The sequence below is a fragment of the Castor canadensis genome, chromosome 1 (genome assembly GCF_047511655.1).
Source record: "Castor canadensis chromosome 1, mCasCan1.hap1v2, whole genome shotgun sequence".
Classification (NCBI taxonomy): Eukaryota; Metazoa; Chordata; class Mammalia; order Rodentia; family Castoridae; genus Castor; species Castor canadensis.
This window is the reverse complement of record NC_133386.1, coordinates 40,096,199-40,124,006: the sequence shown is the minus strand read 5'-3', so window position 1 is coordinate 40,124,006 and position 27,808 is coordinate 40,096,199. Positions and strand designations below refer to the sequence as shown.

General features: G+C 32.0%; 1 protein-coding gene and 1 long non-coding RNA gene across 35 annotated transcripts in view; one reads left to right on the top strand and one right to left on the bottom strand.

Moving 5' to 3' along the window:
- The window catches only part of LOC141423907 (uncharacterized), a 37,376-nt gene extending 10,923 nt beyond the window's left edge, over positions 1-26,453 (top strand). Inside the window, exons 3-4 of one of the 2 annotated variants that reach the window (XR_012448673.1) lie at positions 11,672-12,909; positions 22,030-26,453. This is a non-coding gene — a long non-coding RNA (uncharacterized lncRNA). The remainder of the gene's footprint in view (positions 1-11,671; positions 12,910-22,029) is intronic. The other variant, XR_012448672.1, reaches the window with a different exon arrangement.
- The window catches only part of Trdn (triadin), a 374,084-nt gene that overhangs the window by 116,610 nt on the left and 229,666 nt on the right, over positions 1-27,808 (bottom strand). For all 33 annotated transcript variants that reach the window (XR_012448649.1, XR_012448653.1, XR_012448655.1 and 30 more), the window contains 5 exons: positions 26,465-26,497; positions 26,318-26,344; positions 24,235-24,261; positions 15,821-15,868; positions 8,304-8,351 (listed from right to left, as the gene is read on the bottom strand). Coding sequence is in view for 30 of the 33 variants with exons in the window: in XM_074075307.1 (XP_073931408.1) it covers positions 8,304-8,351; positions 15,821-15,868; positions 24,235-24,261; positions 26,318-26,344; positions 26,465-26,497 (183 nt within the window). In the remaining 3 variants the exon portion in view is untranslated. The remainder of the gene's footprint in view (positions 1-8,303; positions 8,352-15,820; positions 15,869-24,234; positions 24,262-26,317; positions 26,345-26,464; positions 26,498-27,808) is intronic.

The window sequence follows — 27,808 nt, the reverse complement described above, 5'->3', positions numbered from 1 at the left end:
GGCCTACACCTTGAGTCACTTCACGAGCCCAGCCCATTTTTGTGATGTTCTTTTTTCAAGGTAGGGTCTCACAAACTATTTACATGAGCTGGCTTTGAACTGTGATCCTCCTGATTTCTGCTTTCTGAGTAGCTAGGATAACAGTCATGAGCCACCAGCATCTGGCTCCTTTTGCTTTTCAGTATATTTTTCAGACAGGGTCTCACTGATTTTTTCCTTGGACTGGCTTCAAACCACAATCCTTCCATCTCTGTCTTCTGAGTGGCTCACATTACAGGTGTGCACCACTGTGCCCAGCACTAAACTTTTGAATTGGTTAGTAAATATACACAAAACAACTTGCTAGATTTTGATTGGATAATAGCATTAAATCTATAGATTTAGTACCTCTGTAGATGAATTTGGAAAGAACTTACATAGTAACAATACTGAGTCTTCCTATCCATAAGCACAGAATGTCACTAGATTTATTTAGTTCTTTTATTTCTTTCATCAGAAGTTTGTAGTTTTCCTTACATAGATTCTACACATATTTTGTTTAATTTATACCTTAGTGTATCTCTTTTTGGTGCTAATATAAATAACATTGTGTTTTCAATTTTGTTAACTCTAATTTTTAATTGCTGGTACATCAGAGAATAAGTGACATTGATAGATGAGCTTTGTTTGCAGTCCTAGAGACTGGGGATCGAAGCCAGGACCTCTTGCATGCTAGGCAAGTGCTCTACCACTTGAGCCATACCCCTTGATAGATGAGCTTTGAATCCAGAAACCTTGCTGTTTCTGCTGATTAGTCCCAGGGATTTCTGTTGATTCTTTGGGATTTTTCTACTTAGGCAGTAATGTCGTCTTCATACAAAGACAGCTTTTTTTTTCTTGCCAAATTTTTATATCTTTTACTTCCTTTTCTTACTGCATTAGCTAAGACTTTCAGTATGAAAGTGTGGTGAAAGGGAATATTTTCTTCCTTAATTTAGCAGGAGAACTTTTAATTTCTCACCATGAAATGTAATGTTGACTGTGGTTTTTATATAGATATTTTTTATAAATTTGAAGTTGTTGACTTGTCTATTCCTATTTTTCCTAAGTTTTTTTTTTTTTTATAGTATTGAGGTTTGAAATCAAGGCCTGACTGCTTGCTAGGCAAGCACTCTACCATTTGAGCTACTCCACCAGCCCTATTTTGCTAAGATGTTTTATAATTGTGAATGGATTTTGGATTGTGTCAAATGTTTTTTCCATATCTATGTAATTTATTATGTGTTTTTCTTCTCCCTTTTTGACAGTATTGTGGTTTAAACTTGGGCTTGTCATGCTTGTTAGGCAGACACTCTACCACTTGAGCCATGCCCCCAGCCTCATTTTTTATTTTTTACTACACTAATGTGATGAATCAGATTAAATGATCTGAATATTGAGCCAGTCTTGCACAATTGGAATAAATCATACTTGGCTACATATAATTCTTTTTGTATACTATTGGGTTTGATATGTTAATATTTTTGTTTTCCATGATTTGTTTGAAAAAATCTCCACTCTAACAGTATTTTAAACTTTGTGATGGATATGTACATGTAAACAAAGAGGATATCTTAGACTTTGGGAATGTATTTGGTGAAGTGAAACAAAAGCCAATACCATTTCAACAAACCAAAAATTTTCCCTTCCATAGTGCTTACCACTGTCCTTGTAAGTCCCGGGAACAGAAGTGGCATTTTCAAAGAACTTGTTGGTATTTCAAAAGACAAACTAGATATATTCAATAGATATCTATTTAGCATCTCTTTTGCACTGGGAGCAGGAAAACAAGGATGGTTGCATGGAGTTCAGCCTATTCTGGGTTGCATGTATCAAGATTAAGTGCAATGCTAGCATCACATACACAGGGCTCTGGGCCCATAGAAGTGGGACTGGTGAGCTCATCTTAAAAGAATAAAAGATAATTTCACAAAAGCACTGCCATTTGTGAAGAACTCTGAAACTGTCATAATGTTTGTCATTGAAAGAAAATTAGAAATCCCCAACAAAGAACATAAAAACGCCATGGAATGTGAATGCAGTTCTGAGTAACTGGATATAAAATGTGGGGGAAAATAGTGAGCCAGATTAGAAACATAGTAATGCTTAATTCAAAGTGACCTTTAGTATCCTACTAAGAAACTTAAATTTATAGCCTTCTACTTGTGGGGGGTCTTTGGAACCCCAAGCCCAAACATTTTTTCAGTCATCATACCAATGTAGTAAAAAACATTTCTCTAAGAGAATAAGGTATATACTGAAGAACTTACAATACATAGGAAGTTGTTATTTCCATTTTATAAAAATAGTCTAAGACCACCAGTCACACATGGTTGTGTTATCCACATTGTCCTGTTTCCAGAGATCTTATCTTTTATCCTTCTCTTTATTATTGCACTTTTGTGCACCATGGGCCTAATGTCTACAACCTGAGTACCAGATTACTAATGCTTATTCTTAAATTCATATTTAGTGAAATTTCATATCATTCGTTTTGACTTTTGATAGTATGTGTTGGGCTGGCAGAGTAGTTCAAGTGGTAGATCACCTGCTTAGTAAGCATAAGGCCCTGAGTTCAAACCCCAATATATCCAAAAATAGTATGCTTTGTTCCTAATATATATTTTGAAAATTAAATGTAATATGAGCATATTAGTGAATACCTAAAATATTGTCATAGAATATTTTTGTAGTATTTTAAACATTTCATATTAGAATTTGAATCTGATTTTCCTATTGTACTTTTGCACAAATTGTACTTATAATCAGAAGACAAGATTTATTCTTTAGCATTAGGGGCAAAATAGAAATGTCTCAAGCATGACAAACATGTCTTAAAAGTGGGAATTATATAATTTTAGGCTTTGTACAACAGAAGGCCGTTTAAGGATTGCTTAGTAAAATAATACTGGTTTACAAAAGAAGTCTGGACAAGACAAATCACTAGCCATTGCCATAGAACCAATTACAGACAAGACTAGACTAATGTCTAAATTTGATTTTGAATTAGTCTTTTACTCTATTGTTCAAGTAGGTCCATTTTATGAGAATATAAATATGTTGTATCTGACTAGGTTCTTCTGTTTCTTCTATAAAACTCAAATGAAATAAAACTCAAACTTTGCAAGCCATAATAATGAAAAAATTTCTTTTTAACCAATATTTTATCATTCCAAAGGAAGATCTGAATTGAATTTTAACATTTTAAGAAATTCTATTCAGTTAGCTTATATCAGCAGTCTATGAAAAATTAGGACAATAGTAGTCACTAAGTACAAGTTCATTTTATGTAGAAAGTTGACAAAAATTCATACTAATTTCTGAAATTGTTTAAAATGTGTAATTTAATTTACAATGAGAAAAAATAATAATGAATTTTTGCATGAAAGCAATTTTTATATTACAGTGATCTCTTTGTGACTTGTATGTGTCTGTAGAATATAAGGCTAGCATATAGCATATATACTATAGGTAACTAACTACACATTATCTGACTACAGTATATCATTAATACTAAAGAATATTTGTAATTTGGAAGAAAGTCACAGCATCAATGAAGTGGGGAGGAAAAAGTGAGAAAGGAAGGACTAGATAGAAATTTCCTATGAATGAGATGAAATAATTGTGAGGAAGAATAATTCTAAAAGTTTTAAATAAGGATGAAAGGAAGTGAAATGTGTTATGTGAGCAGGTGACAGCTTGAGTTGCTAAAGTTTCTTTTGAACATGTGTAAAATAAATTAAGTGTGGTGTGCTCCTTTCTCACAGGTTGTATGTACACCATCTTCTCTCTGAAGCCCACTCCATACCCCTCACACCTCTTCCCCAGCGCCTAGCCTGTTGTGGGCGCTCAATAAACATTAAACAATCAAAGGACAAGCTACTGTCAAAAAGTTTGGAATTCACAGGAATCAATAATTTTGTTATTATCATTTAACATTTATTGAGGGTCAACAGCAGACTTAATTAACATGTGCAAATATGTTAATGTATAATCACATATAAAGCAAATAATTAAATACAATTTGTGTTAACTAAACCTTCAGTTTTACTCCATTAATTTTAATTAATTTGTTTTCTCCTTTATAACTTTGACATATCAAGAAATATATACATCATTATTAAAAATAAATGAACTTCTCTCAGTGAAATCATCATGTTTAGATATTAACATTCTTTAAAACTTAAATCTACAATGATTATACATCACAGATTCAAGAAGGACCAATGCACAAAGAATGGAAGAATCTAATCAGGTGAATGAGGACAGTGACAAATACATAAAACATTTGGGTGTTGCTTACTGTTGTGACAATTTAAAATATTATTACAGCTATGAATGGTACCATTGCTTACAGAATAGCATCAAGGGCAAAGACAGAAATCCTTCAGGTAGACACAAATTAACTTCCTTATGAGTTTTCAAACATTTCTTAGTAAGGCAAAACTGAAGTGGACATAATAAAGAAATGAACTTTGTTACATTTATGATCAACCCTCTGTAGTTTTATTCTCAATAAAATGATTAGAAATTGTGTTCACATTTATTCTTGGTGATTAATAAGCAATCAAATTTCATTTGATATTTTAAAAAATATTTTGTCGTGTTTCTACTGAATTGGATTTTGAAATGACTTTTAATTGTTAAGAGCATGAAAAACTATTCTTAATAGCCTTTTCAACTTAATTTTGAGATACTGAAGTATCTGTAAGTATTTAAATTTATAAAGTATGATTTTCCTTAGCATTTGAATCTTAAGAATATTAAAAATGAAAGTTTTTATAGATCAAATTTACTCTTAAAAAGGATAGCCTCTATATTCTGATGTAAGAAACATACTATTTTGAAACATTTTTGCGCAAAAAGTTTTACATTTGGAAAAAGTATTGAAAGGATCTTACTTGGCTCCCAAATTACAAACATAAGAAAACTAAACTTGTGATTAAAGCCTAACTGTTTTGAATTTAGAACATACATTAGCCAAATTAGGTAATTGTCTAATTTTCTCTTCCCTTTTCCAATTTTTAGTAAATTCATGATGTAATAGCTGCAATTACTGAATTAATTTTCTGATATCTTTGTCTGTATGACTCTTTAGCAGTTTTATTTCAGAAACAACAAAAATGATGTAGTGATTAATACTTAATTATTAATTTTCCTCTACTACTTCCACCTTAAAATGGGGTAAAGAAAGACTCAGGGACATAGGAGTGGCTCAAGTGCTAAGTAGAGCACCTAGCTAGCAAGTGTGAAGCCCTGAATTCAAACTCTATAACCTTCAAAAAAAAGGGGGGGGAGGAGAAGACACAACCATTTATATTCTAATTTCTGAAATACTTGGTCATCTTCACTACTTGGAGTTTCATTCTGATTTGTGAAAAAAATATCCTCTTAATTACAAAGTCTCTGTTAGGCACAGGTTGTTAAAATCAAGATCACCTAATATTCCTTTCTTCAGTAACTTCTCCGTGTTTGCATTCGACCCACAAATATTTTTTGAACACTTACTGTATGCACACACTCTTATAGGCTCTTAGAACAGGGTCTAAAGAAGTTTGTGATGCCATATATGGAAGTGAATGAGAGAAAGAAAAAAAGAATATATGCGAGTGATTTGTGTTGTGACTATTATGTTGACCTTTCCACTGAAGGACTTGCCTCCCTCCATGCAAAAAACCAAAACTTAACAATTTTTTTCTTTTGCAAGAAAGAGATTGAATGAAGGATGGGGAAATTAAATTTAAGAAAGCAGGTTGATTTTGAAAGGAGTACCAAGGAGGAAAATATACTACAAAATGTTTGAAATTACATATCAATAAACAAACTATTTATAATAATGAATCATTCTATTTATGGAAAGCAATGTACTCCTTAAAAATATAATACACAAATATGTAAAGATGAATTTCATAGTGTAGCGAGTATTGTAAATTCATTATCGTTGGCATCCCTTGGACGTGGTAGAGAAGTACTGAGAAGTATTCTGATACTTTCAGGTAATTCCTTTTTGGCAAGGAAGAACAGTCAATTTTTTTTGTGCGTGTGTGTTTGTGTGTGTGTGTGGTGTGTGTGCGTGTACATTCCTAGAAGTGTGTGCATGTGCACATGCCTATAAAACACAGAAATTTATAAAGTCTTAATTCTCAAAACTGTAATGTAGCTAACTTAAGTTCTTCATGAGAGAAATAATTGAAAATCAAATAATTCATCATAAACCAGAGATGAAAAAGTACTGTGAACTTATGCTGCATAAATTTCTATTTATATTGTATGAGGTCTATTTTGGTAAGTTACATTAACATAAAATTCATTCCATTTTTAATAATATAAATTTCCCATGATGTAAAGTTTAGCTTAGATATTTCCAAAGTATAATTATGGTGCAGACTAAGACCAGAGATTCAATATACACAATTATACTTGGATCACAAAGTGCATGTGAGATGTATTAAGAATTATAAATATCATTAGTTTTTCCTTAACTCCTTGAATTCAAATTTAAATGAATGAAAAATATCTTGATGACTGTTTAATTATATTTCATTGTGTTATGAACTAGTTTTAGTTTATATTTATTAATTCTTATATTTCATTTATTTTTTCTTCTGCAGATAACTAAAAGCTATATTAAGAAAAAAATACACAAAGCCTTATAGCATCACCTTATGAATAAATATTGGAACACTATGATGAAATCTATACAATGTAATTATTTATGATCTATTCTCACATAAACTCCCATCTTTATTAAAATCTTAAAGTACATATTATTCATATCAACTTTTAGCCATAGATATACCATTACAAAATAGGCAATATATTCAAGTATATTACTTCCTATTATTTTTATAGTTGAAATACATGAGGCCACTGTCATATTTAAAACTAAAATGATTTACTAAGTCTACATATAAAGAAATCTCATCTTTTTATAAGCCAAGGGCCTAAGCTTTCATGGGATGAAAGGTAATTATAATAGAAATATTATGAAATCATTTGGAGCAGGTTCATATCATGAAGAGTCATTTCTTGTGTGTTGTTCACTTAAACATGACAGAACTTTTGAGAGTGATGCTAACAGTGTTCAACGATCTGCAAGGCACTATTATTATCTGTGCAATTGCTTTTATTCTAAGTAATCTCCTAATATGCTGTGGCTACAAAAGCAGCCTCTGCATGTAATGAGTAATCGTTCATACTTGAAGGGAATAAAGCTATGAAGCTTAGGGGATAAAAGTGATTTGATTTATCTCACCTACATTAAAAGTGATTTTATAAGGAAAATTGTCTAAATAAGTGTGATCTGCCTACTTACAAATTTTTAATTTTTCGCCTTTTACACATTTTTTTCTTCTTTGAGCTATATGGTATCTTGTCATATAGACTTACCAGGAATTATTATTTTAATTTAAAAAAATTATTAAGCTGAAATAAAGATCCAGTGCTCTTAATTTATTTTTCAGAAACTATAATACCTACTTGTCTTTAAAAAGAATTTGGTAAAAATGTCCTATTGAATTCTAAAATTTCAGGTGGTATGCAGAAGCCAAAATAAGTTGAAAAGCCTTCTCAGTGCAATTATGTGATTTTTATTTTGAAAAGCCCAAGGAAATAAATCCTTAACCAACCTTTTGGTTTAAATGATCTCCAAGACAAAGCGCAATATCACTCCAAATGTCTGAAGTCTTAATTACACATTTTTCCCAAGAATTTCTAATTATGATATACTGAAATAAACAGCTATTTTATGCCATTATAGTTTATACAATGCTAAAATTTCAGACCTTTTGGGGCAATCAGTAAGTGAAGTCATCATATAAAATGAAGCAACTTACTTTTGCTCATGTTTTACCCCTGTGTTTTAAATTGTGCATATTATTTTTCAAGCAATGTAAATTGTTTTTCCCTAAATATGATTAGATCACTCTTATTGTTCAGGCTATGATCGGTGATGTGGCAAGGTGGTATTGAAACTTAAAACCAAACAGAAATATGTCTACCAGTTGGCCCAACTCATTTCCTTATCCCAACAATCTTCAGCATCTCTGCTGATGTAATTTAGCTGCGTGTGGAAGCTTCCTGTTCTGAATTTATTCTCAAACTTTGATACAGAAAAGAAAGACAAACCCAGATTGCCACCTCACATTCTCCCTGGCACAGAAAAACATGCAAGGACAAATAGATTTAAAGGTTATTGTCTTCCGCCTGTCTGAATCCAGTGTTTTCCTCTGCATGTTGTCGTCTTTCTAAAGAAGATAATGTCAACCTCCTTCATTTTTTTTTACCTTGCTCTACTGTCTTGCTTGTTTTCTCTTCCTTCTTTCCTGGTGCAGCTGCGAAGCAAAGATAAGGTTTAAATAAGAATTCCAGTCAGAAATGGTGCTTCTGCTTATAAAAGCATTTTGGAATATATTCAATGCCAAATATTTTGTCTAAAGAATGTGTTTTCCATGCTTTTAAAAATGTTTCTCATCTCTCTATAATGCAATTGAAACCTATTTTAAATCTAATCTTAAACAATGAGAGAGAAAAAAAGCAATGTATTCCTTGTGATACGCTAGCTACTTTTCCCACCATCTTTTTTCTATTAAATTCCTTTACACTCTGCTTTGGGTAGACAAGATCTACAAAGAATTCCTCTTGACAGGGCTATGATTAATTGGCTTATATTCCAAGTTATTGCTGGAGTCACTTAGCGTCTTGTAAATGTCAGTAAGATGCTCCTTTAAATTCAAGCTTAACATGGCTTAATCAACTGAAAGGACAATGCTGCCTTGCTAGAGGTTCATTTAAATATTAAATAAAACCATTCCAAATCACAAGTAGTCAAATGAGAAATAATAGGACATTTAAGTGCAATATTCTTTGAATTATGCTTTCTCTAAGATTTATTGATTTCAGTGGAAGATTTGTTATTTATTTAAGCTTTAAAACAGTAGAAATTATTTACACAAATCAGTCCATCCCACTGAAGTAATTGATTTAAGTCAGAATCTTCAGAGGAGTCTAGAAACCCTTAGCTGAAGAATTGATAAGAAATAAAATATTGCTCTCATACCAAGTACCTCCCCACCCATAAGGGGAACATACAAGAGGAAAAAACCACAACTTTAAAATTAATAATGTGCTGTCAACAGCTTAACCCAGTGGTGAAACTTAGAACTATTCATTCATAGTGGGACATTCAGACATCCTGAAATGTGATATGCACCTCTAAAGTGTCTAGTATCTAATGGGAATTCAGTTGTCAAATATTTAGCTTTCCATTTAATCAAATACAGGATACAGAGAGCATGTTAAACAATATTATGAAGAAATATTTAGATCAATTAAAAATGTCTATAAAGTAACTGGCCATGATCTTTTCAGAAGGAAGGAAGGAAGGGAGGAAGGGAGAGATGGGAACGGAGGAGGAAAGAAAGGAATAATGTAAAATATAAGAAAGGACAATATGAATACATAGGCTTCAAAAAATACCCTAAAATTTGAATATGCACTGATTAGAAAGTGAAAACAAATCTCTGTATTTCAATGAAAGTAACCCATTATGTTATGACCTTAAGTTAGAGTGAACTTTGTGACTCTGCAGTAATTATTAAATTAAAAAGCAAATAAATATTTATTAGCCTCACAAATCCTATGAGTGGATACATCTTATAAAAAGGAAGATATTATAAAGTAAACGGTAATGAGGACTATACTTTTTATGTTCCTATTTTGTTAAACCATGATCAGTGTTAGGTTAGGACTGGTGGGAACAGGATGGCAACTTGACTTCAATCTTGAAATAATGGCAGGAGTCCTAAAACAGGCCTAGGATAAAGAATTCCAGAACCTGAGTTACAAGCAGAAAAGAACTGTGTGGAGTAGACTTAAATTATTTAATTCTCTCCCTGGTTTTTATAGGGCACATTTATCTTAGAAGAAGCAGCAAAAGCTTGAAAGTATACATTCCAGTTTTGTCACTGAATTGCTGCAGAAATGAAAGTACATTGCTTAATCTCATGTCTTAATCTTTAAATAAAGTGTATATGATGCTGTTAGGCTAGTTTTGTGATATAGGTGAAGGTAATTTAAAGGAATCAGTTATGGCAAGCACAAAACTCAGTAAGTATAAGTTATTATTTTATTGACCTCTGTCTTAAATACAATCATGCCTTTTCTTTCTTTCTTTTTTTTTTTTTACAGATTAATTCCTATTCATCTTTCCAGTCTTACATCAAGCATGGAGCACATTTAAAAAAATTAAATGTGAAAAGTAAACAAAGAAAACTTCTAGAAAAATTTATCAATTAAAATTGAAACTAGATAAGTTAGACATGGTAAAAGTAAGTAGCAAACTAGCAATACATATCTGAAGAAATCCTGAAATTCAGTTAAGAGAGATGAGAAGATGGAAAATACACAAGAATCTTTGGTAAATATAGATGTTAGGATGAGTCCTAACATATATCTAATCGGATGTTTTAAATAAAACAAATAGGGAAAAGCAGTATTTGAAGAGAAAATAGTTAAGACATCTGTAGAATTGCAGACCCTAATACTCTGCTCCAGAAGTCCAGGGAATCCTACATAAGTAAGGAAAGGGTATACTAATTGAATTCAGCTCTTTTCCCTCGCACTGCCAACAAAAAATAATTTAAAATAACGTTTTCTTTAAGACAGCACAAATCAAATGTTGTACCGTAGAAGAAGATGGAACCTACTATGTAGTAATATCAAATCATGGGTTTAATTAGAATTTTCCTGCTAATGATGGCATGTGATTTTCATATGCTTTTTGTAGACATACCAGTTTTACTATTTCTTAAAGAGAATCAAATTTTGGGTGCTGTTGCTTTCTCTTGTGCTATTTGATCTTTATTTCATTAGTTTCTACTACTTAAATATTTTATTTCTCTTCTATTTTTGTGTATTTGCATTTTTACATTTAAGAATAAAACATGGCTTTTTACATCTTATTTTCAGTTTTTTTATTTTTCAAAGGATGCTTCCTTAAAGAGTACAAATTTCTTCTACAAGGTATTCATCACAAGTTTCAATGCTGTGTTTTATCACACATTATTTAATTACATTTTCAAAATCCCACTGTCATTCTTTTCTTTAACCCAGGACGTGTGCTTAGATTTATCACAGTTCCTTCCATTGTTTTGAATTAAGAAGTGGTGAATATAGACTTTTTAGTGATTAAACATATGAGTTGAAAAATGAGATTCTTGAAAATAAGTAGAGAGGGAAAATTGTAATGTGAGTGGATTTCTCTGAAGAGATGAGATTTTAGATGTAGTCAATAGATAGGGAAAAAGGAAAAGGGGAGGCAGGCCTAGTTCTTCTTCAAGGAAACTGAAAACCTGCAAGAAGAGTGGAAGATTCAAATGAGAAATACAGACCAGTCTATAAATAGAGGCTGGAACAACAGAAAACCTTGAAAACCAAAATAGAGTTGGACTTTGTCATGCATGCTATAAGGACTGAGGAAGATGTGCAATACCTTAGTCTCTTCTATAATCATTTCCTCTCAAATCAATGTGGACACAAATGCTGACAGTTTGTAATTATGAGTGTCATATGAGTATGTATTCTTATTCAAAGTCTTTTAGTCAGAAGACATATATATGTGTTGCATAGGAAATTTTATGTTTTTTTTTTTCAGTTTTATTGTAGACAATGAAGACTAAGTGCTTCAGGAAACAAATGGAACTGACTAACACTTGAAGACCAAATATCCTTTTTAAAGATGAGCTAATAATTCCTACCACTTATATTGAATGGAGGAGACTAGTTTCTTAAAGCATTATTTTTTGTTACTCAGAAATGGTCACTGAAAATGCTGATTATCTATACCAAAAAGGTGACATTTTACATTAAATGTTGATCCTTTCATTGCTGATTCTAATGTAAAATTCATCAAACCTTGTTCTATGGACAATAAACTTTAGGAATATACAGATGCCTAAGTAAGTGGATTTTCTAATTGTTGGAATAAAAGAAGACCGTACTCAATTTTTCTGTCAGGAATGAAACCACCTTTCATGTTGAGAAGATAAATTTTCTTTGTTTTACATTTGAAGGGTTTTATTTTAATGAAGAGAAAACATGGACATATTACTTCAGGGGTGTCAACTAAAATAAAGGTCACTACTTGCAATCTTAGAATATAATGTCTGGAATAGTGCTAGCCTGAACCAAACTGGAAGGTGGAAAAGTAGTTTTCTATAGCTCCTGGATTTCATTTCATTATTCTTCTCCTGAATTTTCCTTAGGATTCCAAATCTCCCATACAATTTGCATCTGTTTGTTTTCTTGTCCATCATTCCCCATGATGACTCTTATTCATACCCATCAGCAGTAGGGTTTTGCACCTGGGTGAGGCTTACCTAGAGGTGAAGTATATTAGGATCCTGGTGAGGAATTATTATGCAGTTTGAAATGTCCCCCATCTGACACATTACTTTAGGATGTAGACCTATAACCTTGACCTAAACAGCTGTTATTTCCATGGATATAGGTTTGTAATATAACCTATCAGAAAGTTATTCAGATATTAAAGGTAATATTTGCTAACAATCACTGAAAGAGTGAAATAAATCAATAATTAAAGAAGGAAAAAGTCATAATATTAGGGTCTCTGGATATATGTTATGGTAGAAAGATAGGAAGGGAGGTGTCTCATCAAATCTCTAATGATGTTAACTACTTAATCTATGCAACTGTAAGTCTACCAACTTTTCTGGATTTTGCTTCTAGTATATTTGGAATTATGAGAAGTATAGTAATATTGAAAATATACAAAGCAAGAGATGTCTGGAGATGAATTAACAGAAGGATATAAGGGCCAGACTGTGGAGGATTTGACTTGCCATTTTTACAAAGTTGGACTTTACCTTACAGGCAAGTGTAGAAAAGATAATTTTAAATAAAGAATGTTTTGTTTCATTTGTTATTCTGTAACTTTTGTGACTTTGATATGGTGGATTCTAGATAAATGTAAAGCTATTAGGACAAATAAAATAAGCAGAACTTTAAAATTCTTTGAGTATGCAGGTAATGGAGAGAAAGAAAAATTCAAAGATATTACCACATTTCAAGCGAGAAGGAGATCAGATAATGAAAATCAAGTTGAAGAGATGGATTGAGAGTTTAGGTTAAGTCAAGGTAAATTTAAAGGTGTTTGTTGGAAATTGAACATGCAAGCCTGAAATGTGTGGAAATATTCTGAAATGGACACAGAATTGGGATCTTTGGGATAGAGAGTAAAATTTTAATCTTTGGCAGTAGTAAATCTCACAAAGTGAGCAAGTAGAATAAGAAGTCCAGAGTTAATAACGGAATCTCAGGAACACCAACAATTAAGATGCAACAAAGTGAAAAATATATATATAAGAAATTGGAAATAAAGGTCAGAAAGTATGGGGAGAACCTGAAAACTATGTGTCATAAGAACTCAGCATCAAAGACTGTTAGAGAAAAGGCAAAGTAGTAAAAGCCAGTAAGAAATTTAGTATGTGGGGACTGAAATGGTTTCATTGGTTTAACAAGGAAAACATCCTCAGCACTAGTGAGAGCATTAGGGCATGGTAAGAACAGAAGCTTGTCTTGAGACTTGGGACTCTTCATGAGACTCTTGCTGGTGGTCATACACATCCTATAAATTCTCATCTTCTTGCCTTGCTCTATTGCAAGGTCCAAGACATTTTCCCAGCTTCTTAACACACAGCAATAGCTATCTGTTATTTAAGGTTTAATTCTAAAATCACTATGCGCAGCAAACATTTTGAATTTCTCCAGGTAAAAACAACTTAAAACTCCTCTGTCACTTTATGTGAATATATCTCTATTGGTTTTCAGCCTCAAATTGCAGTTATATTGGATAATTTTCCAGTCCTAGTGGAAATAGAGGCCAAGGTAGTGACTTAGTAAAGATCCTATTTAACTTGATTTCATGCATAAGTATGTTACTCATAAATATATATTGAATGAAAGTGAAAATAAATGGAAAACTGTACAGTGAAAAGCAAATAAATAGTATCATATTGATGAATAAATATTATGTAACTCTAAAGGGAACATTATATAAAAGTAGGATTATGATAAATAATTAATACTAGCTATAAATTGACACATTGCAATTAGCAGAAAATATTAACTTTGAAAAAAATTAAAATAATCAGAAAGTCAATCATTTCTACCTAATTTGTACACAGTTCCTAGCTCAAGGATTTTAGTAAAATTTTCCAGTGTCTTAGAAACAAAAAAATACTACTTTCATATTCTGCTTCCTTATAAAATATTATAAGGTAGAGGGCAAATTATGTTAAATGTGGAATTTTGGAAGTGGATACTAAACACATGATGACAATTTATATGTTCATGGGTAGTTGATAGTGAGGATGTAAGGAATGGGTTCACTAGTTGACAAAGAAGAGAAGTCTAATTTTTTTTGTATTGTTAAGTTGGTAAATCTATACCTCTGCTTCAAAACATTTCTGATAGCTTTGAATGGAATACTTTGCAACACTTTTGATCTTGCTTTCAAAATACATCAATGCACTGAGCTTATATCAGCTTACTAGACCAATGAACACTCATATCCATGCCTAGATTAAAGACTTTTTGTAACTCTATATTGAGACCCTTAGTCTTTTCATAATACCATGGTATTACCTATTATGAAGCAACCAGGTTTTATTCATATTCCACTTAATGCCCATGAACAAATGTCAATTTCAGAATACCACAAAAGAAGATACATTACTATGGACTTCTAATAAATTTATGACTGTCACATAAAGTAAAATAATGTCACTGAAACTTGTATTGTGATTACTTATATCAAGGTGATATTACAACTATTAGTTTATTAAGAAAAGATATTATTATGAAGTTAATTTACTCCTATATATTCTTTATTTAAAATAATAGAATTGTATATGAAAGAAGGTAAATAACTCAATTTTTTCTAGTTAAGTGTTACCTTATGATTCAGATTATATTTTCCTTTAAGAATCCTTTAACTTTTTTGTCTTACCTTAGACATATGTATATGTTAATTTATATATTTATATATTAACAAATATAAATTTATACTATATATTAATTTATATATATGTACAGTTTGGGATTGAGCATGTGCAAAGGTGTCATATACATTTTACATATTTCTAAAATTCAGAAATATTGCTTTATTAGCTTAGCTATAAAATAGTTTTTTAGAGCATGTCATGTCATTTTGGGGCAAGGGTACGTGTATAGATGTGTGTGTGAATGTGAGCATATATTAAAGCTTTGCTTATTAAATTTTTTCTTGAGATATGTTTAAAGGTATTGGATATAGTATTAATTTCATTCCAAACTTACCAGTATGTTTCTTAAAGCAAAATTCAAAATTCAAAAGTCAGCATTTCAGGGAATACACTTTTTAATTTTATATTGTTCTTGCACAGTGAAAATTTTCATGTGAGTTTTGTGCCTTAGAGTTGACTGGAATCCTATTGCTTTTAAGCAATTACATTTCTACAATTTTTCAATAACTAACTTGCAATTTTTGTGTAATTACTATTATTAATTTATGATCCTAAGGGAATAACACTATTAGCATTAGAACACTAAAGACAAAACCTTGTTAACATAGATATTTATTAACATACATACACAAATTTTAACCAAAGTGTTTGTTTCCATGTCTACGAAATAGCAAAATCAATACACACATCTCTTCTCTGACCACTATACAAAAGATTGTTTGATACTTTAGCATAAATTAGTCATAGTCATGACATGTTTTTCTTTAAGCTGCATTTACCTTTTTTGGTTGAGGCAGCACCAACCTCTTCTTTAGCTTGTTCAGTTTCTGCAAATTCAGTTATTAAAGGAATGAGAAATGGATGCTAGAGATGCCAGATCAATAGCTCATACAATGGTAAATCAGACAAGAACACAAGTAGCCAACAAATAAAATCTATGCGGCATCTGAGAGCAAAGCAAGCCACAGAGAAAGCCAAATAACAAAGTCCATGTATGGTTTTATTTTTCAACAAATTAACTTTCTTAAATAACAATACAGAAACTGTCTTCTAAGGTATGTTGGATATTAAAATTGTCTTCTTATATAAATAGTGGCAATAACAAATGCAGCTTATTCCACAAAATACAATGGGATAGTAATGTGTTTATCTATAGGCAAATTTTAAGTGATGTATGAATTTTAGTGAGCCTTTAATTGTGAAGATGGTAAACAGTATTTGATATCAGCCAACTAGCCATAATATTGCAGAAAATTATATCTGAATATTGATTCAAAAGAGAAAAAGAGTATTACAAAGGCCAGGGATGGCTTTATTTTTAGTTTCCCTGAAAAGCTAGTATGGAAGATAAGTGAGCCTCCCTGAAGACACAGTCTGAAATGCTAGTCCTAGCATAAAATGTTGGTTGTTAAATTGGGTAGTTAAAGGAGATGCTTTCTGTAGTCCACAGGATAAAAAGAAAAATAGTGATGAGATAGCAAAATTTTACAAAGCTCTATGTATTAGGGGTTATTTCTCCTAATCATGTATTTTTTAATTTTTATTCTTATTGGCACTTGTGTATATCCCCCAACTAACCCAAATACATTCAGCTACTAAGGCTCTGAGAACAGCCAGCCAACAGGCCAGACTTCTTCACGGCTTTGTCCTTCCTGTGCAATAAGACACTGGGCTGTGAAAGAGATCAGAGGTAGGAAGGAGGCCTACACATTATTTTCATATTTTAATTCCACAATATGAGACATCATAAGATCCATAGTTTAAGCCCAAGCAAGATGTCATGTAGATATCCTCTTCTTTAACCTGTGTCAAGACTATGAGCTCCAGGAACGAGCAGCTCCCTCAGTATTTTATACTTTTCAAGTAGACTTAACATTAATGGTTCTCTAACTATACCATGGCTCAGAATAGTCTTAAAGGACTGTCCAGTGAGAATCCACCCTGAGAATCTGCATTTCTAATGACTTCACAGCTGATGCTTGTGGTGGTGAGCTGGGCCAAATTAGGAAATTGGTTAATGAACTTCCCCTAAGGATCAGTTGAGACCAATTTCACTGTGACCTTCAGCCCTGCTTACCTCAGTCACTACCATGAGTTCTCCAGCAGAAAAGAGTTTATATGGTTCTGTATTTCTCTTCAAAACTGACCTATTCTACTGTGTTCTTTGTTCATCTGTAGCAATTGCCTCTATACTTTAGCCTGTTAGGATATTAACTTTATTTGTTCCTTTAACTAAGCCCTCGCTCACTAAAGTCATGAAATCTTCTACAAGTAATCTTCTAAAGTGGAGAATGTTTGTTTTTCTATTCTTCACATATAAAAGTACTTGGAATTGATGCTTATATAATCCTCTTTGTTTCTTATATTATTTTTCATACATTGCTATCTCCTTACTTTTTCCAAATCCCAACCCTTTTGATATATATGCTGTCAAATTGTTCCAGATTCTACTCTTTATTGTTGTCTTTGACCAACCTTTTGGCATATCTGTTTATTCACTGAATAATTTTGCATATAGTTATCATTCTCCCCACTACTTTTATTGTAGGGTTTCATTAAGAATCACTCTCGAATGCACATTAGAATAAGCTGAGGAGTTTTTATAAGTCTGTGATATTCAGATACTAGGAGTGGGTTTTAAATCTGAGGTTCTGAGTTAATGAGTCTGGGGTGAGTCCTTAGCGTTGGTGTATTTCTAAGCTTTCCAAGATATTCTAGTAAATAACCAGAGTTGGGAGTCACTGTTATACACAATAGACATGACCTCAGGGTCTCTCACTTCCTTTCCTTTCTCACTTCAGAAAACTGGAAACCCTGCATTTCTGGTCAATACCACCAATATATTCTTATACTTTTCTGGAACTATTGTTTCTATTTATAACTCACGTACTCAAGAACTTCCTCTAAATGGTGTCATTGACCCCATTTATAGTTTCATTGCTTTGATCTTACCACTCTCTCACCACTCATGTATCCCACAGTGCTGGGGATAAAACCCAAGGCCTTGCACATGCTAGCTAAGCATTTTAGAACTGAGCTACATCTCCAGCACTTAGATTTTGGAAACATGGTCTTCTATATAGCCCAGGCTGGCCTTCAACTTATGATCCTCCTGCCTGCATCGTAGTGCTGGGATTACAGACACGAACCACCACATCACTTCCACTGTTTATCATTAACTGTGCTTATAGATAAATGGGCCAGAGTTACTTTTCTGTCTTTGCAGCCAACTTCTACATTCATTTCTTAAGGCTGCTTTTAAGATGTTGGATAGATAAAACCAAGAGAAAATTTTTTCCTTGATAGCTCTGGAGGCTGTAAGTCCACAATTAAGGTCTTGATAGGCCTTTTGAAGACACTTGGGGAAAATCCATCCTTGCCTTCCCAAACTTCTGGTGGTTTCCAGTAGTCCTTAGTATCCTTTGGTTATAAGCAAATCAGTCTAATTTCTGCTTGTATGTTCATGAGGCTTCCTTACTCAGCATGTGTCCATATACCTCCAAATTTCACCTCTTCTTACAGGACATTAGTCATCAGATTTAGATGATACATTAATCCAGTATTTCATTGCATCTATAAAGACCATATTCAAAATAAGGTCACATTCAATGTTACCTAGGAATGACTTCGAAATACCTTTCTTGGGGACACAATTCAACAATTAGATCTGGAAAAACACTAAATCTATTTGCAACCACTACCTGAGCAGCCGTTCAACCTGAAGGAATACTGCCACTCTGCTATCCAAACCAGGAGAAGAATGAATCCTGTAGCAAACTATACTTCAAATGTCCATCAAAACACATATGAGAGCTTTCATCACTGGTCGACAATAGTATCATTGATCTAGTGAAGCTGTTTGCTCATTTTCCTTGAAAACTGGTCCACAAACCTCTTCCCTTCTCAAATTTACCACATCAGGCAACTCAGAGGCAAACACTTGTTGAGAAAGTCATAAATAAAATAAGTGCCTACATAATGTCTCAACTTCCCACTACCTCAACAGTACATATATATTCTTTATTCCACTGCCAAAGGATAAGTTCCTGCCCCATTTAATGCCAACCCTTCCACTTTGCCCTAGATTCCATCTCCTTTTGACTAGTCAAGGTCTTTATTCTTGGATATCACTCCTATCTACTATCTCATCATTTTCCCCTTTTCTGATGCTTTCAGTTACCTCAGTTGTCATCCCCAGCTACCCATCTCTCTCTGTTTCATACAGCTTCAAGAGTGCTGGTATACTCAATGCCAACAGTTTTATCTTCTCACTCTTCATTTTTTAAACTTTTTAATTGTAGAACATTTTTGTACATTTTGATGAATGGCAATGAAGAATATTAGCCTTTTGTAATCCTTGCAATCTTAAGATATAGAGTATCATCAAAGCCCTTGGAAAACTCTTGTTCTACTTCTATTGCACATCTCTTCCTTCATCTCAGAGTTATTGTTGTCCTAAATTTTGTATTAATTACTTCCTATGCTTCTACACAAGGTTGTATTGCATGCATTTATCTCTAAACAAAGGTAGTTAAATTATATTGATTAATGAAACAACTTTACATAAGTTGTTTAACTCTTATGAATTGCTTTGTTCAAAATATTTTTGAGATGTAACCATATTGGTTTGAGTAACTTTAGTTGATGATGTTTCTGATGTATAAATAATCTACAAATATGCATCTATTCTCCTGTCAATGCACACATCTAATTCTGTGCTGCTACAACTAATTCTGCTAATAACATTCCTGTACATGTGGACTTGTGCCCATGTGTAAGAATTTTCTGGGCCAAAGTATGTGCTTATTTTTGACTTCTCTAGATCAGTCATATCTTCCCCAAAATTTTATATTCACAACAGCAACATATGTGAGAGTTTTTATGGATTCATATCATCACAAGAAGGATCACACTTCTCTACTTTCTATCAATTTTGGAGTATGAAATAGTATTTTGTAATTTTTAAGTAAAAGTCCATTATTACTTAGAAGTCATAAATGTTTGGATATGTTTATAAGCCATTCACAATTTTAATTTTTTAATCTTGCTCATACTTTTGTACATTTTTTGTATCTATTCTATAAAATTGTGATTTTGAAGTTACTTATTTTTTGCTACTAATCTCTTGCTATTTATCTATGTTAAAATGTCTTTTCCAAGTTTGTGGCTTATGCCTTACCTTTATGATGTACATTGATAAAGTTCTCAACTTCAATATGATAAAATATGTCAGCTTCTAAATTCATTACTTGAATTTTTATATCTAGCTTTTCAAATGCTCCTATACTTTAAGAAAATGTATAAATATATTTTCCTGAGCTTTTAGAAAGCAATTCCATGTTTTGCCTTTACTATTTTAGTCCCTGAACCATCTGGAATTGATATTTTGGAATTATATAAAATGGGGATAAATTACATTTTTGTAATGAACAGTAACTACATCAGCAACATTTTAAAATTATCTATTCTCTGAGTGTCTGAAGTTGCTGTACTTTTTTAGCATAAGATTTTTTAGGTCTATCTTTTGTCTGTGTCCTATTAGATAATTTGTACCATGATACCCTTTAAAATATAATATAAGGAGACTTTCATTACTAAGACTCAGGACATAGTACTAATCTTGTAGTCACATATTTGATAGGATCTGTTTGGCTGTGTTCATTATTTTCTTTTCCCTGCAGTGAAATTTATTTGTTAACTCACTTGAAACCTTCATTCTCTCCATTCTGCTTCCTTATGTCTAAATTAACCTTAAATTCTGTTGCAGGGGGTGAATTCAAGTATGATATATTTGATATATTGTAAGAACTTGTATAAATGACACAATGTACCTCCAGCACAACAATAAAAAATTTTGACCAAAAAAACCTTTAGATTCTGCCTCTGTTTATATTCTTCTATCTAGTTTGAATCAAAGAGTTAAGCCAACTTTGGAGTGCATTCTTAGACTCTGAACCTTGACACTTTCCAATGTAGATTTTCACCCACAATACTCACCTTGTGCACAAATTGCAACAAGCTCATCCTTCCCTACCATCTAAGCCAGTCCCTCACAACTTAGTGTTCCTAGTACACAAGCTTCTTAAAACCATCACTCTTGTGCTATATCAATACTACATTGAGTATATTCTTACAACAGCAATTATGATAGTTACCATGTAAGATGTTACCTACACTAAACAACTGAAAGGATGTGCTAGCAATAATTGCTCTGGATAGTATAGTAACAAACACTAACCTATGCGAGACTCCTGGTCATATTCAGTATGTGAAATGTGATCAAGACACACCCCCTCTGATATAAGATGTGCAGGTTCAGGCCCATAGTGCTTTACCCCAATAATACTTCTCATATAGGTTGCCCTCAAATATGCTTTTAATGTTAAGTAACTAAATAAATTCAAGAGGTCTTTACTTTTCAATTCTGCACATTGACTTCTAAATGATCCTGATGTGCACTAGGAGATCAGGTGATCAATCAGATATTTAGACTCTGATGTGCAGTTAAAGTGCTAAATATAGGCTTTGTGGCTAAGCATACCACAAAATTTTTGCAGTGCTAAAATCAAAGAATCAAAAATCCATGATTATTGCCATTTCATATAAATTTAAATCCACAGCTAAAAACAAAACAGGTCCCTGACCTGTTTTGTGATTTTTTTTCTCAAAATTCAAATTGACCACAGTCAGGTTGAATATGCATGTGGAACATGTGAGCTAAGCCCCAAAGTCCCAGATATGCAGTGAGTGAACTATGGCAGTGCTTTCAACGGTCTTCAAAACACTGATCCTGGAAGTGTTCACTGACAATAGAAAAGGGGGTGATGTTATCAAATCGATTTAGTAAACTATATCTACTTGAAGATTCACTACAAATGGTGTTAAATATCTGAAATAATCTATAATCTAAAAATCTACTTGTTTGGTTCACTTTCTGCTTAAAAATGACTAACCACCTTGTCAACTTTTGTGTTCTCCAATGTTTCAGGTGGCACATGCAGAAGACTGCAGGAAGGCGAATGGGTATTTGGAGGCAGTTTTTGCTTGCACCATGATTGAGAAGGCAATCTGTGTTGACTTGGACAAACTGTAAATCTAGGTTTGGCATTCCTGCCTGGCCCAAGGCACTCTTCCTCCATCAACACCATCTTTTGGACACATCACTTTAGGTGTGGCGGCACCAATTGCCCCTCCTGAGCACTGCATTGTTGAACCTGAGAAGGTTTCTCTTTTCTTCAAGTTCATGCTATCTATGAGAACCTTCATCCCAAAGTGGTAGCAGCCCCTACCTAGCCCATGTCCTCCAGTATATTTTTCATAGACTTTGGTTATTCTTCAGGACTTGGAGTTAACAGTTCTATTCCACTAACTCTGTTTATCTTCTCGTTACCTCTCTTAATTCAGTGTTAATGGTAAATCACTTTTTCTATTTTCCATGGTCTTGCTAACTCTGTTAATCTCATCTTTCATTTAAAATTCAATACCATGGAATTATATCACATAAATATTTGATTTTATGTTAATTCAACTACACATCACTTTATCTTATTGGCTCTTATAGTTTAAGATAATATAAAATTATATTCCATATATGCAGGTAAAAATATATAAATAAAAAGTATTTGTAATAATATGAGATTTTCATCTTAGGCATTGACTTTGCAAGTAGCCTACTGTGTGCTTTATGGAAAACTTGTTATATTGCATGAGTTCAATGCCCCAAAACAGTTATTAGTTGAAGAAATGGCTGATGATACTATTATTAGAAAATTTAAACAGTTTATGATTATCTCTAAGTGTTTTTTGTACTGAAGGATAATGTCCATGTGAAGTCCAAATACATCAACCACATAAATAATTGAATATTAACTCTTGAAATTTTTATATTGTGTTCAAATGATTTGGCAACCTAATTGGCTAATTTCCTGCCAAAGATGCTGGCCTCTTCAGAACTTGATTGTGTTTCATAGATGACAGTACTTACAGATGCCTTTACTGTGAGCAAATATTTTTATGTATGTGTCACATTTTCCTAGTAAGAAAATTTTAATTTGCAGAGTAATCTTCAATCTAACTTTCTCTACCAGTACTGCAAAATTATGTTTGGTTTGATGCATTTTCTTGATTATGCATTTCTACAGAGAAAGTATTAGCATACTAAACAATCCATAATAGAGTTCCAGTTAGCTTTACACCCAAATTTAAATTCAAAAGTTTTGTGGAGATAGAAATGGAATTTTAGATTCATGCTAAACCTCTCTTTTAAAGTCCTTGATATCTATATAAACAATTCTAACTATAATGCTCTTTAAAAGACATTCTCAGCATGCTACTTTATATATTTCCCACTTATTCTCTAACCTATCTGCCAATGATATACTCTGTCTCAAAAAATCCAACACTAAATAAAATGTGCATTGCTTTTTTCCCTTAGCACCATCATCAATGCCTCTAAACCCAAAAGAAAACATAACCACATTTTGTTGTACATACAATTGAGAACTGACCATAAATCCCATGTAGAAAAAAGAAGCTAACCAATTTTTCCAAGTATAAAGTGTGTGGAATTATGTTTAAAATAATTTTAATGACAGTATATCAATTACCTGATTAAATTAAGAAATACAAAGAAAGAAATGAGCATTTCCCCCTACGCATGTTGTCAAAGTTACCATTCATGCAAATGCTCTGGTATGTTATGATGATGATCAATATTTTATAATCTGAGGATACAAACATTAAAAGGAAATTAAGACACTATTAAAGCAAAATAATAAAATAAAATTTGGGGGAGGCTACATTTAATTGAAGACACAACGTTAAAGGTAGACGAATCATGCTGCTTAGTGATTTAAACAAGTAATTCAACTGTCTGATGTGTTTAAGAAACTGGAGAGGTCATTTATTCTGCAAAGTGAGAGAAAAAATATAAACAATTCTATGGAGGTTTTGATATGAACAAATCAAAATTTATAAATGATAGCTCTATAGATAGATAAATTTTCACAAAAATGAATGCATAGAAAAGACAGAGATGAGTACTTTTATATATTAGTTCAACATAACAAATAATAATACAAGAAACATTTGGTAAACCAGCCTCTGCAATTAGTATTAGCATGATCTATAGCAGAAAACTTAAATGAATAAGCTGCTAAAACAGGCTCTTTTGAAAACGTTTTTTTCTACATACTTGCTTTTACTTGTTTTTTACTTGGAGCTGTTGATAACAAGAAGAAAGAAGGTCTACATTAATTACAGGTCTAATTAATTATAGGTCTATCTATCTTTTTTAAAAAATAACTTTAAGGTTATATTGTTGTTTGAAATATTGTGTGTATAATATTGGAAACAGAATAAGAAACAGTTCTGAGAAAGAGAAGGTATACTATTACCATTGTCTTCAATATACTCTAAATGTATTCCATGAACCACATATTTTTTGTTAGTCAAACATTTACAAAAACTGAATGTTCATTCATGACTTATTCATTTTGTTTTCCAGTTTAAAATATTTAAGGGTTCTGATTGTTTATATATTAAGGCAGATGCATTTTCCTCAAAATCTGTAAAATGGTAGGAAAACAAAGAAATCTCTTGATAAATTACCCAATGGTTCTAATTTTTAAAATATAGATTAAGTTTGACTAAATTGCTGTCCTGTAATCACAGAATATGTATCAAAATATATTAAAATGAACATATGCTGAGCTCAAGCAATTTAACTTTACTGTATTTTATGTCATTCAATATTACATTGCAATATTTATCTATTAATATTCATAAAACTGTTTATACCAATAGCCACTCTGTATGCCTCTCCATGTTTCTATGATATATGTCCTATCTTAGATTTCTGCCTAAGTGTGAATATGTGTTATCATTTAGGGAAATGCCTTTTGAATAAATGGGCTGTTCTCTGTAAGGTGAGCAGAACATTTCTATCCAAAGGTTAAATAGCATGACTATTAATGTGAAATAGTGAAATGTGTGATTATTTCATCTTTTAAATTATGTGTTTGAAAGTCATTCAATGTTAAACTCCTAAAAACTGTGATTATTCCATTTGCTTTCCCTCCTTTCACACAATAAATCATTATCAAGTGCCAATTGTATGCTTGGAATTATAACAGGCATTCTGAGAATGGATAAAAACAGTTTCTATCCTCTAAACTCTGACTATTTAAAGTAGAATAATGAAAAGGTAATTATGATTATAATATTATATTAAATGCTATTTAAAAACTAAGGAAACTACTTGGTAAAACACTTAAATAGATTTATGTTATCTAGGGAGGTCTTAGAAACTTAGAAAATTAATGAGAAATGGGGCTTTGAACAATGGCTCTCTATGATTATGGCAGATTTGGTACTAGAATTTAGTCACATTTGCATGGCTATTTACATAATATTGAGCAAGTGCTATTTCCATCTAAATACAATGAAATGGGAGGGATGACTAATGAACCTTATATGAATTTATGTCTGCCTGTGCACACCTCCCCCCCTAAACCCTTAGCTAAATTCTTTGAGTAGTATTTAGTCAGGCAAAGTCAAAAGCTAATGTCTTCAAAATAGGTCAGCACTAAACATTGCAGAAATTTTCATTTCAAATGACTTAACTAGACAGGTTAGACGCTACGAAACTTTAAGAAAATGATTTGGTACCCAGCTAACTGCGCTTTTGGTTTTGTTGACTAGATTATTTTTTCCCATGTTGATTTTTCCCATTCGGATGTCAATGCATTAATACATACCAAATATCTTTCCACTTTCATGACAACTATTCAGAGCATTCAAGAAATGCATTCAAGTAACATTAAAATAAGGAGAAAATATTTTTCTGAAATTGAATATAAGGTGTATTTAGAGAAAATGTTTTGTTCTTGTTTTAGTTTTGTTTTTATTTTTTATGCTGAACTGTGAAACAGTACTTTTCAAACACTGAACAAATGAAGGATACCTCAAAGTAGAATCAGTAGCTCTGGGGTGGGGCTGGCAATTCTACATGTTTGACTCTTAGGTAATCTGATGCTGCTAGTTCAAAGAACACACATTGAGTAACAAGGGTATAGCATGCTATGTGGCTTTCATTTTCTAAAACTTCAGTGATGTTAAATGTATGTCAAGAACTTGAAAAAAATAAAAGATTGTAAGATGGAATGGTATCCTGCTTCTTCTTAGCATTGTCTTTACACTCCTGTCTGAGGTTAGCTACTGCATAAATAAACATTGGCCCTCAGGTAGGAAGAGTTCAACTGCAAAAGCTTACCAACCTGAATGTTCCTTCTTTGGTGACTTTGCTGTATCAAACAAGAAAAGGAAAAAAAAATCATTTCATGCCATTCATCTATTTCAGCACTTAATTGAAAATTAGATACTATCATAAAATTAAGAATATAAAAGAAATTACAAACAGTTACCTGGTTCTGCATGTTTTTCTTTCTTTTCCTGTTCTGAAATATATTATTATCATTAGCATTATTATAATTATTATTGTAGTTTTATAAGTTGTAACTTGTTTTATCATAAACAAACATGCATGATTACATGCAATATTTGTCATGAAAGGCTAAAATTATATATTTAAAGTGATTCTTTCCTTCCAATTTCCTTGGGAGTGCATTCACAAAGTAAAATCAAAATATTCTGAATATTAAAGCAATTCAATTTTTATGATTTTTAGACCAAAAAAATAAAATAGAGTTAATGGGAAATTTTTGCTATCATTTAAATCAATGTAAAATAAATTTTGGATAAAAATAAGCATAAAAGATAATTATTGCAGATGTTTAAAATAATTCTCAGAAAGATGAAAATGGACCTATTTCATATGGACTTCTCTTTTAAGGTTCTTCCTATAGTGGAGAGATTTATTTAGTTAACACAAATGTTTTGCTGAAACATATTTAAGACACTAAAATAGGGAAAGAAGTAAAGGTGAAGCAAAACACACTTGCCTAGTTTGTAGAACAAATGTTCCTTAAATAAACCTCTTTTGATAATGTTTCAAGAACCCACATTTATCAATGTTGTACAAGACAAAGCATTATTCTGTCCTCAAGATGAAGCTAACACTTAAATTATAATGAGTACTACTTTTATATGAAGTCCTATTGTTTATATTCTTATTCTTATTTATTTTGGTTTTTGATAAGCTTGTCAAATTAAAAGATTCATAAGAAATGCTATTATGCAGACACATTACTAACTGATTTTTAAAGAAAAAGAAAGGAGGATTTTTTTTAAGTTTCATTTAGTGAATAGATTTTGAAGACTAGAAGATATTTATGCTGAAAAAGATTCTATGTAATTTCATTTAAAACATAGATGTTATACAATCTTCTTTGGTCACTGGATCAGTCTCCCAATGCACAATTTCATTTATTAGGATGTTCTTTTGTCTGCATAATAAGCAAATTGTTTACTGATAAAGTAAGCAGTAAAATAAAAAAAAACAAATGGCTTGACTAAGTGTTGTAAGTCAAAAGGAAGAAGCTTAGGTGACTTAGTTAAAATTAAACATGATGAGTTATTACTACATGTTATTTTGAAAAGGAGTAACTAAATTCATTGTGTAAGTAACTGCTGAATGAAAGCTCAAATTATGAAACATTTCTAAGACATTTATAAAATGATGACTACAACAACAAAAAATTACTGGAAGCTGATGAACGCCAGTTATATATGAGATTCAAAGATAAAAAACACCTGCTTATCTTATTGGAAAGCCACCACAGATGCAAAAAAGTACCAGTTCTAATTTG